Source organism: Oryctolagus cuniculus, chromosome X, assembly GCF_051225735.1.
Source record: "Oryctolagus cuniculus isolate XC-2025 breed Fujian yellow rabbit chromosome X, ASM5122573v1, whole genome shotgun sequence".
In the NCBI taxonomy this organism is placed as follows: Eukaryota; Metazoa; Chordata; class Mammalia; order Lagomorpha; family Leporidae; genus Oryctolagus; species Oryctolagus cuniculus.
The window spans coordinates 34,460,972-34,484,078 of record NC_142888.1 but is presented as its reverse complement, the minus strand read 5'-3'; the positions used below and the strand labels follow the sequence as shown (position 1 = coordinate 34,484,078).

General features: G+C 39.9%; 1 protein-coding gene and 1 long non-coding RNA gene across 2 annotated transcripts in view; one reads left to right on the top strand and one right to left on the bottom strand.

Annotated features, from left to right (window-relative positions):
• AKAP4 (A-kinase anchoring protein 4) overlaps positions 1 to 21,428 on the top strand; it is a 37,850-nt gene extending 16,422 nt beyond the window's left edge. The window contains exons 5-6 of the mRNA XM_070067061.2: positions 17,943 to 20,069; positions 21,158 to 21,428. Of these exons, the coding sequence (XP_069923162.2) occupies positions 17,943 to 20,069; positions 21,158 to 21,313 (2,283 nt within the window). The 3' untranslated portion in view covers positions 21,314 to 21,428. The remainder of the gene's footprint in view (positions 1 to 17,942; positions 20,070 to 21,157) is intronic.
• Positions 1 to 22,133, bottom strand: part of LOC149119601 (uncharacterized) — a 34,587-nt gene extending 12,454 nt beyond the window's left edge. Inside the window, exon 1 of the long non-coding RNA XR_016228207.1 lies at positions 21,592 to 22,133. This is a non-coding gene — a long non-coding RNA (uncharacterized LOC149119601). The remainder of the gene's footprint in view (positions 1 to 21,591) is intronic.
• Between the last annotated feature and the right edge of the window lie 974 nt (positions 22,134 to 23,107).

The window sequence follows — 23,107 nt, the reverse complement described above, 5'->3', positions numbered from 1 at the left end:
CAACCACATAGATATTCATGTCTATACTGAAAGGCCAGAGTGTGCAACTCTGACATACACATAGACACAAATCACTGACACACATATTGACACAAACCAATGACACACACATTGATATGAGTGCAATGACATACCCACTCATATACTCACACATATAAAGAAATGTCAGAGTGTGCCACACTGAACACAAACATTGACACAAATCGCTGACACACATGTTCATGCAAGTGCAATGACACACCCATGCAGATACTCACAATATACTGAAAGCCAGAGAATTGCAACATAGACACAATCATTGTCACTAATCACTAATACACACATTGACACAAATAACAAACACACACTGATACAAGTGCAATGACACACCCATAAGATACTCACACATGTACTGAAAGCCAGAGAATACACAACACTGACACAGACATTGGCACAAATCACTGACACACACATTGATACAAGTGCGACATACCACACAGATAAACATATTCTGAAATGATGGAGAATGTGTGACTCTGACACACATTAATACAAATCACTGACACACATCACAACTATACTGAAATTCCAGAGTGTGCAGCACTGACACACACATTGACACAAATCACCGAAACACACTTTGATTTAAATGCAATGTCATAACAACAGATATTCACACATACACTGACACACACATTGATACAAATCACTGACATACACTATGATATGAGTGCAATGACATACCCACACATAAACTCACACATATACTGAAATGCCAGAGTATGCAACACTTACACAAACGGAGACAAATCACTGACACACATCACCTCTGTACTGAAATGCCAGAGTGTGCAACACTGACACAGATTGACACAAGTCTCTGACACACATCACTTCTATACTGAAATGCCAGAGTGTGTAGCACTGACACAAATCATGACACACACTTTGCTTTAAATGAAATGACATAGCAACTCAGATACACAAATTCCAAATGCTAGAAGTGTGTGATACCGACACACATTGACATAAAGCACTGACACACATAACATCTATACTGAAATTCCAGAGTGTACTGCATTGACAACATTGACACGAATCACTGAAACACACATTGATACAAATGCAATTATGACACCACACAGATATTCATTTCTATACAGAAATGAAAGAGTGTGAAACGCTGACACACATTGACACAAATCACTGACACACATAACATCTGTACTGAAATGCCAGAGTGTGCAACAGTGACACAAATATTGACACAAATCACTGACATACACATTGATACAAATACTGACACAAACATTGACATGAGTACAATGACATACCCAAACATATGCTCACACATATACTGAAAGGTCAGTGTGTGTAGCACTGACACACACATTGACACAAAACAATGACACACACATTGATACGAGTGCAATGACATACCCACACATATAAAGAAATGTCAGAGTGTGCCACACTGAACACAAACATTGACACAAATCACTGACACACATGTTCATACAAGAGCAACGACACAAACATGCAGATACAATATAATGAAAGCCAGAAAATTGCAACACACACACAATGACACAAAAACAGACACACATTGACACAAATCACAGACACACACTGATACAAGTGCAATGACACACACATATACTGAAAGCCAGAGAATACAAACACTGACACAGACATTGACACAAATCACTGACACACACATTGATACAAGTGTGATGACATACCCACAGAGATAAAGATATTTTGAAATGCTAGAGGATGTGTGACACTGACACACATTAACAGAAAGCACTGACAATCATCAATCTGTAGTGAAATGCCAGAGAATACACAACACTGACACAGATATTGACACAAATCACTGACACACATCACATCTATACTGAAATGCCAGAGTGTGCAGCACTGACACACACATACTGACACAAATCACTGACACTTTGATTTAAATGCAATGACATAACGACACAGATACTCACACATACACTGACACACACATTGACACAAATCACTGACATACACATTGATATGAGTGCAATGACATACCCAACATATGCTCACACATATACTGAAATGCCAGTGTGCAAAACTGATATAAACTGAGACAAATCGCTGACACACACTTTGATTTAAATGCAATGACATGACAACACAGATACACGTACACTGACACACATGGGTACAAGTCACTGACACACATCACATCAGAACTGAAATGCCAGAGTGTGCAGCACTGACACACACATTGACACAAATCACTGACATACACATTGATATGAGTGCAATGACATACCCACACATATGCTGAAATGCCAGAATGTGCAAAACTGATATAAACAGAGACAAATCGCTGACACAGATCACATCAGTACTGAAATGCCAGAGTGTGCAGAACTGACACACACATATTGACACAAATCACTGACACACACTTTGATTTAAATGCAATGACATAACAACACAGAAACTCACACGTACACTGACACACATGGGTACAAATCACTGACACACATCACATCTATACTGAAGTGCCACAGTGTGCAGCACTGACACACACATACTGACACAAATCACTGACACACACTTTGATTTAAATGCAATGACATAACAACACAGATACACATACACTGACACACACATTGTCACAAATCACTGACATACACATTGATATGAGTGCAATGACATACCCAACATATGCTCACACATATACTGAAATGCCATAGTGTGCAAAACTGATATAAACTGAGACAAATCGTTGACACACACCTTGATTTAAATGCAATGACATGACAACACAGATACACGTACACTGACACACATGGGTACAAATCACTGACACACATCACATCAGTACTGAAATGCCAGAGTGTGCAGCACTGACACACACCTTGACACAAATCACTGACACACACTTTGATTTAAATGCAATGACATAACAACACAGATACTCACACGTACACTGACACACATGGGTACAAATCACTGACACATATCACATCAGTACTGAAATGCCAGAGTGTGCAGCACTGACACACACATTGACACAAATCACTGACATACAGTTTGATTTAAATGCAATGACATAACAATACAGATACTCACATGTACACTGACACACATGGGTACAAATCACTGACACTCATCACATCAGTACTGAAATGCCAGAGTGCGCAGCACTGACACACACATATTGACACAAATCACTGACACACACTTTGATTTAAATGCAATGACATAACGACACAGATACTCACACATACACTGACACACTTGGGTACAAATCACTGACACACATCACATCAGTACTGAAATGCCAGAGTGTGCAGCACTGACACACACATACTGACACAAATCACTGACACACACTTTGATTTAAATGCAATGAAATATACAGATAATCACACGTACACTGACACACACATTGTCACAAATCACTGACATACACATTGATATGAGTGCAATGACATACCCACACATATGCTCACACATATACTGAAATGCCAGAATGTGCAAAACTGATATAAAATGAGACAAATCGCTGATACACATCACATTAGTACTGAAATGCCAGAGTGTGCAGAATTGACACACACATATTGACACAAATCACTGACACACACTTTGATTTAAATGCAATGATATAACAACACAGAAACTCACACGTACACTGACACACATGGGAACAAATCACTGTCACACATCTCATCTATACTGAAGTGCCAGAGTATGGAGCACTGATACACACATTGACACAAATCACCGAAACACACTTTGATTTAAATGCAATGACATAACAACACAGATACTCACACATACACTGACACACACATTGTCACAAATCACTGACATACATATTGATATGAGTGCAATGACATACCCAACATATGCTCACACATATACTGAAATGCCAGTGTGCAAAACTGAAATAAACTGAGAGAAATCGCTGACACACACTTTGATTAAAATGCAATGACACAACAACACAGATACACATACACTGACACACATGGGTACAAATCACTGACACACATAACATCTAAACTGAAATGCCAGAGTGTGCAGCACTGACACACACATTGACACAAATCACTGACACACACTTTGATTTAATGCAATGACATAACAACACAGAAACTCACACGTACACTGACACACATGGGCACAAATCATTGACACACATCACATCAGTACTGAAATGCCAGAGTGTGCAGCACTGACACATACTTTGATGCAAATCACCGACACAGACGTTGATTTAAATGCAATGACATAACAACACAGATACACATACACTGACACACATGGGTACTAATCACTGACACATATCACATCAGTACTGAAATGCCAGAGTGTGCAGAACTGACACACACATATTGACACAAATCACTGACACACACTTTGATTTAAATGCAATGATATAACAACACAGAAACTCACACGTACACTGACACACATGGGTACAAATCACTGACACACATCACATCTATACTGAAGTGCCACAGTGTGCAGCACTGACACACACATTGACACAAATCACTGACACACACTTTGATTTAAATGCAATGACATAACAACACAGATACACATACACTGACACACACATTGTCACAAATCACTGACATACACATTGATATGAGTGCAATGACATACCCAACATATGCTCACACATATACTGAAATGCCAGAGTGTGCAAAACTGATATAAAGTGAGACAAATCGCTGACACACACCTTGATTTAAATGCAATGACATGACAACACAGATACACGTACACTGACACACATGGGTATAAATCACTGACACACATCACATCAGTACTGAAATGCCAGAGTGTGCAGCACTGACACACACCTTGACACAAATCACTGACACACACTTTGATTTAAATGCAATGACATAACAACACAGATACTCACACGTACACTGACACACATGGGTACAAATCACTGACACACATAATATCTAAACTGAAATGCCAGAGTGTGCAGCACTGACACACATATTGACACAAATCACTGACACACACTTTGATTTAAATGCAATGACATAACAACACAGAAACTCACACGTACACTGACACACATGGGTACTAATCACTGACACATATCACATCTATACTGAAGTGCCAGAGTGTGCAGCACTGACACACACATTGACACAAATCACTGACACACACTTTGATTTAAATGCAATGACATAACAACACAGATACTCACACGTACACTGACACACACATTGTCACAAATCACTGACATACACATCAATATAAATACTGACACACACATTGATACAAATTGCAACGATGTAACCATACAGTTATTCACGACTAGACTGCAATGCCACAGTGTGCAACACTGAATCCACACATTGACAGAAATCACTGACACACACTTTTCTTTAAATGTAATGACATAACAACACAGATACACACATTCTGATTGCTAGAGAATGTGTGACACTGACACACATTGACAGAAAGCACTGACACACCTCACATCTATAATGAAATTCCAGAGTGTACTGCATTGACACACATTGACACAAATAACTGACACACAGATACAAATGCAATTATGATACCACACAGATATTCAGGTCTATACTGAAAATCCACAGTGTGCAGCACTGACACTCATTGACACAAATCACTGACACACATCATTCTGAATTGAAATGCCAGAGTGTGCAACACTGACAAACACATTAACACAAACAACTCACAAACATCACATTTATACTGAAATGCCAGAGTTGTGGCATTGACACTCATTACGACAAATCACTGACACACACATTGATACAAATGCAATGATGTCACCACACAGATATTCAGCTCTATGCTGAAATGAAAGTGCCTGCAACACCGACACAAACTGAGAAAAATCACTGACACACATCACATCTGTACTGAATCACCAGAGTGTGCAACACTGACACACATTGAGGCAAATCTCTGACAAACACACATTGATACAACTTGCAACATTTCAACCACATAGATATTCATGTCTATACTGAAAGGCCAGAGTGTGCAACTCTGACATACACATAGACACAAATCACTGACACACATATTGACACAAACCAATGACACACACATTGATATGAGTGCAATGACATACCTACACATATACTCACACATATAAAGAAATGTCAGAGTGTGCCACACTGAACACAAACATTGACACAAATCGCTGACACACATGTTCATGCAAGTGCAATGACACACCCATGCAGATACTCACAATATACTGAAAGCCAGAGAATTGCAACATAGACACAATCATTGACACTAATCACTAATACACACATTGACACAAATCACAGACACACACTGATACAAGTACAATGACGCACCTATGCAGATACTCACACATGTACTGAAAGCCAGAGAATACACAACACTGACACAGACATTGGCACAAATCACTGACACGCACATTGATACAAGTGTGATGACATACCCACACAGATAAACATATTCTGAAATGCTGGAGAATGTGTGACACTGACACACATTAACAAAGAGCACTGTCACACATCACATCTGTACTGAAATGCCAGAGTGTGCAACACTGACACACACTGACACAAATCACAGACACAGATCACATCTAAACTGAAATGCCAGAGTGTGCAGCACTGACACACATTGACTCAAATCACCGACACACACTTTAAGTGCAATGACATAACAACACAGGTACTCACACATACACTGACACACACATTGATACAAATCACTGACATACACTTTGATATGAGTGCATACCCACATATATGCTCACACATATACTGAAATGAAAGAGTATGCAACACTGACAGAAACTGAGAAAAATCACTGACACACATCACATCTGTACTGAAATGTCAGAGTGTGCAGCACTGACACACACATTGACACAAATCATTGACACACACATCGATACAAATACTGACACACAGATTGATATGAGTGCAATGACATACCCACACTTATAGTCACACATATACTGAAATGTCAGTGTGTGTAACATTGACACACACCCATGCAGATACTCACAATATACCAAAAGCCAGAGAATTGCAACACAGACACACACATTGACACTAATCACTAATACACACATTGACACAAATCACAGACACACACACAATGATACAAGTGCAATGATGCACCCATGCAGATACTCACACATGTACTGAAATCCAGAGAATACACAACACTGACACAGACATAGACACAAATCACAGACACACATCACATGTGTACTGAAATGCCAGAGTGTGCAACACTGATTACACACATTGATACAAATCACTGACACACATTTTGATTTAAATTCAATGACATAACAACACAGATATTCAGGTCTTTACCGAAATGAAAGAGTTTGCAACACTGACAGAAACTGAGACAAATCAGTGAATCACATCACATCTATACTGAAATGCCAGAGTGTGCAGTACTGACACACACATAAACACAAATCACTGACACACACATTGATGCAAATGCAATGATGTAACCACACAGATATTCACGTCTATACTAAAATGAAAGAGTGTGTATCACTGACACACATTGACACAAATCAATGACAAACACATTTATACAAATCAATAACATACTACACATACAGTGAAATGCTTGAGAATGTGTGACACTGACACACACAATGATACAAATTGCTGACACTCATCACATCTGTACTGAAATGCCAGAGTGTGCAACACTGACACACATTGACACAAATCACCTATACACACGTTGATACCAATGCAGTGATGTAACCACACAGATACCCATACATATACTGAAATGCCAGAGATTGTGCTACACTGACACACTTTGATACAAATGCAATGACATACCACACATATACTCACACATATACTGAAATGCCAGCGAATGTGCAACAGTGACACACACAAATTGATATGAATCATTGACATACACACTGATACGAATGGAATGATGTTCCCATACAGATGCTCGCCCATATACTTAAATGCCAGAGAATGTGCAACACTGACATACACATTGTCAAGCATTGATATACCATATATTGATACCCAGTTCAACATGCAGTTATTTATTACACAATCCTTAACACATGAACTTATTCTTTCAGATCAATTCATAAATTTTGATTTATATCTTTAACATATATTGATTACCAGTTGACATTTGCTCATTTATACTCAGAGACAATGTCATAGATACACTTATATTTTGACACACAAAAAGGATATTACAAATGAAATACACTGATTTATTCTGATTCAAGGAATCACCCAAGTGCAAAGAAATTAAAAAGCCCAAAGAATCTGATGTGGTGACAGGTCCACATGCCTCACACGTAAACACCCTTATCTGCATTCATGCACATAATGCATAAACATACACTAGCACACAGAACCCTGATGAAAATACAGTGACCCTACAGATTCATGTTTTGGCATATACACACTTACAAAATATATACCTATGCAAAGATATACACCCTCATGCTAATATGCACAAATACAAGCTAACAGCATGTAACATGTATTTCCTGATACACTTGTTTGTATCCTTCAATCACACACTGATGCAAGTACAATGACCCACCCACACAGATACACACATATGCAAATGCAAGAGCATGTGCCACACTGACACACACATTGTCAAGAATTGATATAACATTGGGGCCAGCGCCGTGGCTCACTTGGTTAATCCTCTGCTGGCATCCCATATGGGCACCAGGTTCTAGTCCCAGTTGCTCCTCTTCCAGTCCAGCTCTCTGCTGTGGCCAGGGAGGGCAGCGGAGGATGGACCAGGTCCTTGGGCGCCCGCACCTGCGCAGGAGACCAGGAAGAAGTACCTGGCTCCTGGCTTCAGATTGATGCAGCACCGGCCATAGCGGCCATTTGGGGAGTGAACCAATGGAAGGAAGACCTTTCTCTCTGTCTCTCTCTTGCTCACTGTCTATAACTCTGTCAAAAAAATTTAAAAAAAAAAGAATTGATATAACATGAATTGATATAGCATAAATTGATACCAAGTTAAACCTGCACACAACTCACAATGACTAATATGTGAACCTATTTTTAACATAAATTCATAAATTAATTTTATTACAAACATGCTGATACCAGAGAAACTATGACAGATACACTCATACTTTGACACACAAAATTGATGTAACAAACATAAATACACTGGCCTATTCTTAATCAACAACTCACACATGTACAAAGCTATACAAAGCATACAGGGTCAGCTGTGGTGACATATCCACCTGGTCGCATGTAAACACCCATAGCTACATTAATGCCCATAATGCATAGACATACACTCAGACACTAACACACATGGCCTTGATCAAACCACAGTGACCACAACAGACTCAGGCTTTGGCATACACACTTATAATTACATATCTATGTAAAGACATACATGGTCATATGCAATCATACTAACATACACACATACAAACTAATACAAGTGACATATATTCACTGACACACTCGTTTGTATGCATTGAATCATACTTTGATACAAATGCAATGACACACCCACTGAGATACTCACACACATACTTAAATGCAACACTGACACACACATTGTTTAGCTTTGATTTTAACATGTAGTCATTACAAATCACTAATATGTGAATCTATTCTGTAACATAAATTCATAAATTATGATTTATGTTATAAACATTTGTTGATTACTTATTGACACTTGCTCATTTACATACAGAGGCACTCTAACAGATACACTCATATTTTGACACACAAAATTGATATAACAAACTTAATTACACTGACTTATTCTCTTTTTTAAAATTTATTTTTTTTATTTGAGAGGCAGAGTTACGACAGTGAGAGGGAGAGACAGAGAGATAGGTCTTCCATCCACTTATTCACTCTCCTAATGGCCACAATGGCCAGAACTGGGCCGATCTGAAGCCAGGAGCCAGGAGCTTCTTCTTGGTCACCCACATGGGTGCAGGGGCCCAAGTGCTTGAGACATCTTCCACCACTTTCCTAGGGCATTAGCAGAGAGCTGGATAAGAGGAGGAGCAGCCAGCACACAAACCAGCGCCCATATGGGATGCCGGTGCTGCAGGCAGAGGCTTAACCTACTATGCCTATGCCACAGCACCAGCCCCTGACCCATTTTTAAAAAAGAACTCAAACATATGAAAAACTATATAAAGGCATTCAGAGTCACATGTGTCACATGTAAACACACATATCCATATTCATGCACATAATTTTAAGTATACACTCACACACTAACACACAGCCTTGATCAAACCACAGTGACCACACAGACTCAGGTTTTGGCACACAGACTTACAAATATATATACCTATGCAAAGACATACATGGTCATACACAATCATATACATATATATGTATATATGTGTGTGTGTATATATATATACACACACATATAATCTTACAGCAAGTGACACACTGGTCTATATCCTTCAATCACATATTCATACAAGTCCAGGGATATACCCATGCAGATTCTCACACATATACACAAATGCCAGAGTATGTGAAACACTGACACACACACACATGCCAAGCATTGATATATCATGAATTGAGACCCAGTTAAAAATGCATAATCAATACATAATCACTAATATGTGAACTTGCTCTTTAACCAGAATCACTAATATGTGAATATATCCTTTAACATAAATTCATTAATTACAATTTATATCATAAACATGTTGATTACTTTTTTTAACTTTTATTTAATGAATATAAATTTCCAAAGTACAGCTTATGGATTACAATGGCTTCCCCCCCCCATAACTTCCCTCCCACCCGCAACCCTCCCATCTCCCACTCCCTCTCCCCTTCCATTCACATCAAGATTTATTTTCAATTCTCTTTATATACAGAAGATCAATTTCACATATATTAAATAAAGCTTTCAACAGTTTGCACCCACACAGAAACACAAAGTGTAAAGTACTGTTCGAGTACTAGTTATAGCATTAAATCACAATGTACAGCACATTAAGGACAGAGATCCTACATGAGGAGTAAGTGCACAGTGACTCCTCTTGTTGACTTAAGAAACTGACACTCTTGTTTATGGTGGCAGTAATCTCCCTAGGCTCTTGTCATGAGTTGCCAAGACTATGGAGGCCTTTTGAGTTCACCAACTCTGATCATATTTGGGCAAGGTCATAGTCAAAGTGGAAGTTCTCTCCTCCCTTCAGAGAAAGGTACCTCCTTCTTTGATGACCTGTTCTTTCCACTGGGATCTCACTTGCGGAGATCTTTCATTTAGGTTTTTTTTCCCAGAGTTTCTTGGCTTTCCATGCCTGAAATACTCTCATGGGCTTTTCAGCCGGATCCACATGCCTTAAGGGATGATTCTGAGGCCAGAGTGCTGTTTAGGACATCTGCCATTCTATGAGTCTGCTGTGTATCTCGCTTCCCATGTTGGATCGTTCACTCCATTTTTTATTTTATTAGTTAGTATTTGCAGACACTAGTGTTGTTTATGTGATCCCTTTGACTCTTAGTCCTATCATTATGATCAATTGTGAACAGAAATTGATCATTTGGACTAGTGAGATGGCATTGATACATGCCACCTTGATGGGATTTTAACACTTGCTCATTTACATACAGAGATATTCTGACAGATACACTTTTATTTTGAAACAAAAACTGATGTTTCAAACTTAAATTCACTGACCTATTCTACAACAAGGACTAACACAAGTCCAAAGTTATACAAAGGCACACAGGGTCAGATGTGGTGACATGTCCACATGTGTCACATGTAAACACCCATATCCACATCCATGCACATAATTTATAAGTATACACTCACACACTAACACACAGCCTTGATAAAATCACAGTGACCACACAGACTCAGGTTTTGGCACACAGACTTATAACATACATACCTATGCAAAGACATACATGGTCATTCACACTCATCTTAACATACACATATACAAACTTACAGCAAGTGGCATGTATTCATTGACATTCTTGATTGTATCCTTCAGTCATGCAATGATACAAGTGAACTGACACACCTATTCAGATACTCACACACATACTCAAATGCCAGAGCACATGCAATACTGACACACACATTGTCAAGTATTGATATACAATGAATTGATACTGAATTTGACACAGTCATTACACAATCACTAATATGGGAATTATTTAACATAAATCCATAACTTTTTATGATTTACATCATAAACATTTGTTGAATAGTTTGATACAAATGCAATGACATATCCACTCAGAAACTCACATTCTCATGAAAATGCCTGAGTATGTGTAACACTTCCTCACTTGACACTTGCTCATTTACATTCAGAGACACACAGACAGATACACTCATACTTTGACACAAAAATTGATGTAACAACCGACATTTCACTAGTGTATTATGAATCAAGGACTCACACATGTGCAAAGTTACACAAAAAACGTCAGGTGAGTTTGGACAGGTCCACATACATAATATTTAAACACCCATATCCACATTCATGATAATAATGCATAAACGTACACTCAGACACCAATAGAGAACCCTGATCAAACCGTTGTGATCATATAAACTGAGGTTATGGCACACATACTGATAAATATTCACGCTATAAAAGGACATGCATGGTCATATAAAATCATGCTAACATACAGGAATGCACATTTACACCAGACTAAAACAAACTCAGTATTCACTGACATTCCAATTAGTATCCTTAAATCACAAATTGATACAAGTACATATTAATGCAAATACTCACACATGTCAAATATGGATACAAATCATTGACACACACATTGGTACAAGTGCAATGACATACCCACACATCTACTGACACATATACTGAATGCCAGAGAAGGTGCAACACTGACACACACATTGACACAAATCACTGACACACACATTGATACAAATGCAATGACATACCCATGCAGATACACATATTCTGAAATGCTAGAGAATGTGTGACATTGAGACACACATTGATACAAATCAAAAATGCACATGTTGATTCAAGTGAAATGACATACTCACACAGATACTCACACATATACTGAATGGCCAGAGAATGTGCAACACTGACACACACATTGACACAAATCACTGACACACACACATTGATACAAGTGCAATGACATACCCACACAGATAAACATATTTTGAAATGCTAGAGAATGTGTGACACTGACACTCATCACATCTATACTGAAATGCCAGAGTATGCAACACTGACACACACATTGACACAAATCACTGACACACACACATTGATACAAATGCAATGATGTAACCACACACAATTTCAGGTCTATACTGAAATGCCAGAGTGTGCAGCATTGACGCACACATTGACACAAATCACTGACACACATATTTATTTAAATGCAATGACATAACAACACAGATACTCACACATACACTGACACACACATTGATACAAGTCACTGACATACACTTTGATACAAGTGCAATGACATACCCACACATAAACTCACACATACACTGAAATGCCAGAGAGTGTGCAACACTGACACACACATGATACAAATCACTGACACACACATTGAGACAAATGCAATGAAACACCCACACGGATACTAACACAAATACTGAATTGCCAGAGAATGTACAACACCGACACACACATTGAAACAAATGACTGACATACACATTGACATAAATCACTGACACACACATTGATACAAGTGCAATGACATACCCATGCAGATATTTACACATATACTGAATGCCAGAGAATGTGCAATGCTGACACACACATGATACAAATACACACACATTGACACAAAACAATGAAATACCCATGCAGAAACTCACACAAATACTGAAATGCCAGAGAATGTACAACACTGACACACATATTGACACAAATCATTGACACACACATATACAAGTGCAATGACATACCCACACAGATATTCACACATATACTGAAATGCCAGAGAATGTGCAACACTAAGACACACATTGACACAAATCACCGACACACACATTGATACAAGTGCAATGACACACATTGATACATATCACCAACACACAGATGGATATAAATCATTGACACACAAGTTATACAAGTGATACAAGTATACAAGTATACCCATGCAGCTATTCACACATATACTGAATTCCAGAGAGTGTTCAACACTGACACATATGTTGATAAAAGTGCAAAGACATACCCAAACAGATACATAAATACTGAAATACCAGATAATGTGCAACATTGGCACACACATTCATACAAATCACTGACACACACATGGATACAAATCACTGACACACATGTTGATACAAGTGCAATGACATACCCACACAGGTATATACTGAAATGTCAGAATGTGCAGCACTGACACATTGACACAAATCACTGGCACAGATGTTCATACAAATGCAATGATGCATCCACACAGATACTCACACATACACTGAATGCCAGAATGTGCAATACTGACACACACATTGACACAAATCACTGACACACACGTTCATACAAGTGCAATGACATACCCACACAGATACTCACACATATACTGAATGCCAGAGAATGTGCAACACTGACACACATTTTCATACAAGTGCAATGACACACACATTGATAGAGTTCAATGACACACCCACACAGATACACATTATTTAAATGCCAGAGTGTGCAACACTGACAAACACATTGATACAAATCACTGACACACACATTCATCAAGTGCAATGAAATACCCACACAGATACTCATACATATTCTGAAATGCCAGAGTGTGCAACACTGACACACACATTGACACAAATCACTGACACACACATTATACAAGTGTAATGACATACCCACACAGATACTCACACATATACTGAAATGCCAGAGTGTACAACACTATACACACATTGACACAAATCACTGACACACACATTGAATTCAATGCAATGAAATACCCACACAGATACTCAATAATGTTCAATACTGACACACTACATTGACCTAAATCACTGACAACACATTGATACAAATGCAATGACATAACATAGATATTCACACATATACTGAAATGGAGAGAATGTACAACACTGACACACATTGACACAAATCACTGACACACACATTGACACAAATTACTGACACACACATTGATATGAGTGCAATGACATACCCACACAGATAATCACAGATACTCTGAAATACCAGAGAATGTGCAACACTGACACATACATGATATAAATCAGTGACACACACATTGACACAAATCACTGACACACATGTTCATACAAATGCAATAAATGCAATGACATACCCTTGCAGATGCTCACACAAACACTGAAATGCCAGAGAATGCACAACATTACGCACACATGGATACAAATCACTGACACACACATTGATTCAAGTGCAATGACACAGCCATGCAGATACACATATACTGAAATGCCAGAGAATGTGCAACACTGACACACACATTGACACAAATCGTTGACAGACACATTGATACAAGTCCAGTGACATACCCACGCAGATTCTCACATATATACTGTAATGGCAGAGAATGTGCAACACTGACACACACATTGTCAAGCATTGATATACCACGTTTGATACCCAGTTCAACACAGTTATTTATTACAAATTCCATACTACATGAACTTATTCTAAACACTAATTCATAAATTTTGATTTATATCATTAACATTCATTACTGGTTGACATTTGCTCATTTATACTCAGAAACGATCTGACAGATACACACATATTTTTACACAAATTACAGATGTAATATATTTAAATAAACTGAGATATTGAAAAACAAGGAATCACAAAGTGCAAAGCAATACAAAGGCACACACAAAAAAGTTATATTTGTTGACAAGTCCATATGCATCACATATAAACTCCCATATCCACGTTCATGCACATAATTTATAAACATACACTCAGACACTAACACACAGCCTTGATCAATCCACAGTGGGCACACACACTCAGGTTTTGGAATGCACACGTATACACATCTATGGAAAGACATACATGGTCATATGCAATCATACTAACATTCATACAAGCTTACACAAAGTGACACGTATTCACTAACACACTGGTTTAGATGCCTTGAATCACACTCTGATACCAATGCAATGACACAACCACTGAGATACACACATACACAAATGATAGAGTATGGACAATACTGACACACACACATTTTCAAGCATTGACACACATATATTGATACACATTTTAAAATGCACAGATATTACCCAACACTAAAATGTGAATTTACTCTTTAATTTACAATCATAAATTATGGTTTGCATCAAAAACATGTTGAATACCTCTTGACACTTACTCATTTACATATAGACACACTCTGACTGATACACTCATACTTTGACACTCAAAACTGATGTTACAAACTTTAATACACTGACCTATTCTTAATCAAAGACTCAAACATGTGCAAGGCTATACAAAGGCATATAGAGTCAGATGCAGTAACATATCCACATGTGTCACATGTAAACACAAATATCCACATTAATGTACATTCATGCTAACATACACATGTACAAACATATACCAAGTGACACATATTCACTGACACACTGGTTTGTGTGCTTTGAATCACATGATACAAATGCAATAACACCCACTCAAATACTCACACATATACTCAAATGCCCAGAGTATGTTCAAAACTGACACCCACATTGCCTAGCTTTGATATAGCATAAATTGGTACCCAATTGCACATGTACATTCACTACAAAATAGCTAATATGTGAGCTTATTCTATAATGTATATTCATATATCATAATTTATATCATAAACATACATTAATTATTTGTTGACTCTTGCTCACTTAACATTCAGAAACACTCTGACAGATATACTCATAATGTGACACCTAAAACTGATATAACAAACTTAAATTTACTAACCTATTCTACAACAAGGACTCACAGAAATGTAAAGTGCTACAAAGGCACACTGAGCTAGATGTCATGACATGTCCTCATGTGTCACATGTAAACCTCCATAACCACATTTATGCACATAATAAATAAATCTGCATGCATACAGTAACACACACAGAAAACATACACACTAACATGCACATGTGAGTCAATACAGTAGACATATACGATGGGTGATGATGTCATCACAGTGTAACAAAATGCTTACAATCAGGTTTGTTTACATAGACACAGAAGTAGACACACTGGCAGGTCTTTCACAGAGTAACATTACACACTGACACATTGTTGCATATATTGAGATATATACACGTACATTGTTATATACACGTATATTATACACACATATAACAGATACAGTGACATATTTTGCAAAAACAAATATTTGAGAGGCAGAAAGACATCCAGACAGCCATTAGGAGTTCCCATCTGCTGGTTCACACCCCAGATGCTCACAATGGCCAGAGCTGAGCCAGGCCAAAGCTTGGAGCCAGGAATTCAATCCAGGTCTCTTATGTGGATGGTAAGGGCCCAATTATTTGAGCAATCACTTGCTGCCTCCCAGGGTGCACATTAGCAGGAAGCTCGAGTCAGGAGCCTGAATTCAAACCCAGGTACTCTGATCTGGGATATGGGTGTCCCAACTGGGGTCTTAACCACTGGACAAAATGCCTACTCCACATTGGCACAAAAAAATACACATGCACATGAAATTGACAAACATATTAATAATGCTTTTATGTTGTTAAGTGTACAAATGTATATAGGGTGAGCTCTTGTTGCTGCCACTTCTGCTTGAATGTATATATATACATGGAAGTAATACGCAAATTATAAAAGATCAAATCCCCAATCTATGCAATTTGAAATATATATCTTCTAAATAAAATAAGGGAAAGAAATAGCCTACCCAGACCCTTATGGATGGGTGTTCTTCTTTTTTTAGACGGAGGGATCTGTGTGCCTTTTCAAACAAGCTCCCTCTGATCCCATAAGTGTCCTTAATTGGCTTCTTAATGACCTCCAAAAATATGCCTTGGGTTTCCAACATGCACTGAGCCCTTCAGCCTCAAGTTGCAAACATAAAGTAGGAGACACAGAAAATGAACCTCAGAAATTATCCCCTGAGAACTGCTACAGTGTCTACGCTGATCACCTAAACATGGATTATACGGGAAATGGACCTCAAAGAGTACATCTAGAAATGGCAGCATCCAAAAACACCAACAATAACCAAAGTCCTTCAAGTCCTCAAGCCAAATCTTCAAGTACCCAGAGGTCAGTTGTCTCCCCTGAAGGAGAATGTTCTATGGATGACCTTTCCTACTATGTCAACCGACTGTCTTCTCTGGTAATCCAGATGGCCCGTAAGGAAATCAAGGAGAAGTTGGAAGGTGGAAGCAAATGCTTCCATCATTCAAACTATCCACCTTCTGGGGACAAAGGGAAGAACAGTCCCCGTAGTGCTGTGAGCAAGATTGCTTCTGAATTGGCCCACGATGCTGTGGAACTGACCTCAACAGAAATGCGTGGCAATGGGGAGGAGGAGTACAGGGATGGTGGCAGGAAAACCTTTCTGTATAGTGAGTTGTCCAACAAGAACAAGAGTGCAGAAAAACAGATGTGCCCAAGAGATAGTAAAGAGTTTGCAGATTCCATTAGCAAGGGGCTCATGGTTTATGCCAATCAGGTGGCATCTGACATGATGGTCTCTGTTATGAAAACCTTGAAAGTGCATAGTTCCGGAAAGCCAATTCCAGCCTGTGTGGTCCTAAAGAGGGTGCTGTTAAAGCACACCAAGGAAATTGTGTCTGATTTGATTGATTCCTGTATGAAGAATCTGCATAATATAACTGGGGTCCTCATGACTGACTCAGACTTTGTCTCAGCTGTCAAGAGGAATCTGTTCAACCATGGAAGACAAAATGCTGCGGATATCATGGAGGCCATGCTGAAGCGCTTAGTTAGTGCCCTTCTTGGAGAGAAGAAGGAGACTAAGTCTCAGAGTTTGTCATACGCAGCTTTGAAAGCTGGATCCCACGATCTCAAATCTAAGAATCAGAGTCTTGAATTCTCAGCCATGAAAGCTGAGATGAAGGGGAAGGATAAAGGCAAAATGAAAGATCAGTGCAATTCATTGACCAGTGCTGAGAAAGTTGGTGAACATATTCTCAAGGAGAGTCTGACTATGTGGAACCAAAAGCAGGGAAATCAGGGCAAGATGAGTAACAAGCTATGCTCAAGCAAAGAAGATAAAAGAGAAAGGATCAGCCCTTCCACAGATTCATTGGCCAAGGACCTGATTGTATCTGCCCTTATGCTGATCCAGTACCATCTGACCCAGCAAGCCAAAGGCAGAGACTCATATGAAGAAGATGGTCCCAGTTCCACCATGGGCTATATGAGTCAGAGTGCCCAGTATGAAAAGTGTGGAAATGGCCAAAGTACCAAATCGCTTTCGATGAAACATCTGGAATCTCGTGGAGGTCCTGGACCATCTACCTCTCCAAAAGATAGTCAACAGATGGACTCCCAGAAACTGGACATGTCAAACATCGTTCTATCACTGATTCAGAAGCTGCTTAGTGAAAGCTCCTTCAACAGTGACGAATTTGAAGGTTACAACAAGAATTCTGACACCAGGACAAGCAAACTAAGCGCCATGTCCAAGAGAACTGAGAGAGGGGAAGATCAATGCCTGGACAATCAAGAACTGGACTTTATGAGTGGGATGAAGCAAGTGAACCGCCAATTCATAGATCAACTGGTAGAATCGGTGATGAAGCTCTGCCTCATCATGGCCAAGTACAGCAATAATGGGACAGCCCTGGCTGAGTTAGAAGAGCAAGCAGCCTTGGCGAACAATTCCAATTTCAGCTCTCGATGCAGTCACGTAGGTGCCATGTCCCAGAACTTCCAGGACTCCCCGGGGCCAGAAGTGATCGTGAATAATCAGAGCTGTACCAGCAGCTTGCAGAAGCAGCTCCAAGCTGTCCTGCAGTGGATCGCAGCCTCCCAATTTAACGTGCCCATGCTCTACTTCATGGGAGATGATGATGGACAACTGGAGAAGGTAAGCAAGGCCTCAAGGCACAAGGAAAGGGAGGGTTGGAAAGGGCAGACGCAGGGAAGCCCTATTGTACTTAAGAGTCCAAGATCAGTGCAATTTCTCTGCAAATCTATTCCTTGCCATGTGCTCCATTGAATTACTTGCACCTCATAAAGAGACAGAAAGGTGGTGAACCAGTAGGTAAGTGGGGACAGCGAACACCTCAAGACCTGTGCACCTCTACCAAGAGCAGGAGAGTGAGACCAGCTCATGTTGTCAGTGCCCCTTTCAACACACTATCTGGTGTAACCTTGGGGAATGATTTTTTTCAGTGTGATGTTTTGTTACAAGATCCCCAAAGGACTCTGGAAGAGAGAGTTTAAAAGGGGGGAGCTGTTCCTCCCTCCTCCTCGAGGTGATGGAAGGGTCATGGGCTCATTTTGTCTTTGGCCTGCCAGAAAGAGTTTAAAACAAGCCTCTTACTGCTTCCCCCACATGTCTATGCTTCGCCCCTCAGCTCTTTACATTTTATGCCCTAGGTACCTCACTTCTCATATTCCACAGAGGCCAGCATTCATGCACATGCTCTCTCGCTCTCTCTCTCTCTCTCTCTCTCTCTCTCTCACACACACACACACACACACCACCCCACAGCTGCATTTCCTGCATTGATGGATTCCAAAGAAATCAAACACTTAGCCAAATGATTGTCAATCTAGGAGCTGAACCCAGGCAATTCTATCTACCCCCAATCTCACACTACTTTAAGGGAGGTGGAGGGGATTGGCAACCCCAAACTTTGACTTAGCACCTTCTGAGAAGTATTCGATGAACACAATTGATTTCAAAGTTCGATTTTGAAACTCAGAGAAAAGTACCTTTGGCATTTCTGATCTACATCATTAGAGAAGGTTCAAGGGAAAAAGGAAAGCTGTGTCAGCTGCCTCCAGAGCTGACTGCATACTTGAATCCTAGAATTGTGGGAAGGGAAGTGGTTGGCGGGGAAGGAGAAGGGGGAGCCGGGGGAGGAGGAGTGTTAGTTCAGTTTGTCTAGCAGGTCCTTCCTCTGGAATGTCATCTGGTGACTCAAGCTGGTTCTGCTCTCTCCACAGCTTCCCGAGGTTTCAGCCAAGGCAGCAGAGAAGGGGTACAGTGTGGGAGATCTGCTTCAGGAGGTCATGAAGTTTGCCAAGGAACGTCAACTGGATGAAGCTGTGGGTAACATGGCTAGGAAGCAGCTGTTAGACTGGCTGCTCGCTAACCTGTGAGCTAACAACTTGTCTGACTCCTCTCCATCTTACTCCTCCTCCCCCCAAGCAGCATTCCAACCCAGCTGGAACACCCTTACCATCAGGCTGGTGAATGTTTCCCAGTCTCACTGTGCAAATTCAGGGTATGCAACAAGCTGGGCAAGAACGTGAATTAAAAAAATTTTAAAAAAAATGTGTCATTGATTTCTTTATCAGATTGATCTGATTCAAGGGAAGGAAAGGGGTCCAATTCCTAGGAGTAGTGATAGAGTGGTGAACAAATGTCAAGAACTCACCGGAGTTATGGTCTAACCAACCAAGACACAGTCATATGACCCATGTCCAAGTTTCTAAATCATCTGGTTTGTCCAAAATAACCTCAAATCAGAGTCTATAGTGTCGCTCCCCGTCTTCGTGGAGGAACGACACAGGACCCTGCGCTGTTCTTTCGTCTGCTCGGCCCTCCCGGGGTTTGCTGCTGGTTCTTCCCGGGTTGGCTACCGTCCCTTCCACCTCCGTGGAAGGGCGGTTCCCCCTGCAGCTTTCCCCACTTCCGCAGGGGAGCGGCACACCGCCGGCCGGCTCTCTCGGGGGCTGCACAGGTGTTCCTTCAGATGTTCCTGGTGCATGTTGTCTCTCTCCTCCTTTATAGTCCTCTTCCACCAATCCCAACTCTGCTACCCACACGCCGAGTACGCTGCTCTCCTCCAATCAGGAGCAGCTCCTGCTGTTTATTGGTTGAACTGGAGGCAGCTGTGTAGAAGCTGTTTCCTCCTCTCCCAGCACCATATTGTGGGAGAGCAGATGCATAGAATAAGTCTTAATTCCAGTAACTTAGTCTAGTCCGAGTTACTCCCAGTTGCTCCCCACACTGTAGATTTGTTATCTGTAACCCTATTTCTCCCAGAATTGCACACCTACCTAACTTGCTAATTCCCTAATTTTAAGGATACAACTTCCTTGGTCTTTGTTAAGAGTGTGCCTATGAACCAGCTCAGGCAAACACCAAGTTGAAGGAAGGGACACTGCCAAACCTGGCCACACACACACACACACACACACACACACCATACCAGTGTTCACTGCACATGAATAAACACTATCTAAAACTACTTCAATTAATGAGATTTCTTTATCTTCTGCCAGTCTGAAGAAAAACTTGGCAAGCAAGAACAGAGCATAAAGCTATAGGATGGTAAGCTCCTTGTGAGTACCAATAATCCCTGTGGGACTAGCACTAAAGTTCCTAGATTTGCTCTATGCTTCCCAGAAGTCAATCTTGATGCCAGAATGCATTGCAAATCAGATCAAGACAGTAGTCTCAGCCCTGTGGACCTCTGTTTAATGAGTCTGCTGTTTGCTCTTGTGGCATGCCTTGGCTCCTTTAAGTTGCCTATAGCTTGGTAGAACAAGCACAGGTTCTAGACTCAACACTTCTTAGGGCAGGCTTAGTGGTACAGTGGCTTAAGTTGCTGCTTACAAAGTAGGCATCCCATATCAGAGTGCCAATTTGAGTCCCGAGTGCTCTGCTTCAGATTCAGTTCCCTGCTAATAATGCACCCGGAAAAGCAGCATATGATGTCACCTCCACGGGAGACCCAAATGGAATCTCAGGTCCCTGGCTTTGTCCTGGCCCAGACTCTATTGTTGTGGGGAGTGATCCAGCAGATAAAAGATCTCTCTCCCTCTCTCTAATAAGTAAGTCTTTAGTATAAATAACGTTTTTTTCTTTTTCTTTTTTCTTTTTTAAAATAAATAGAATTTTTAAGTGTCATTTTTTACAAGTCACATGGTCTTAGTCCTCCAGACTCT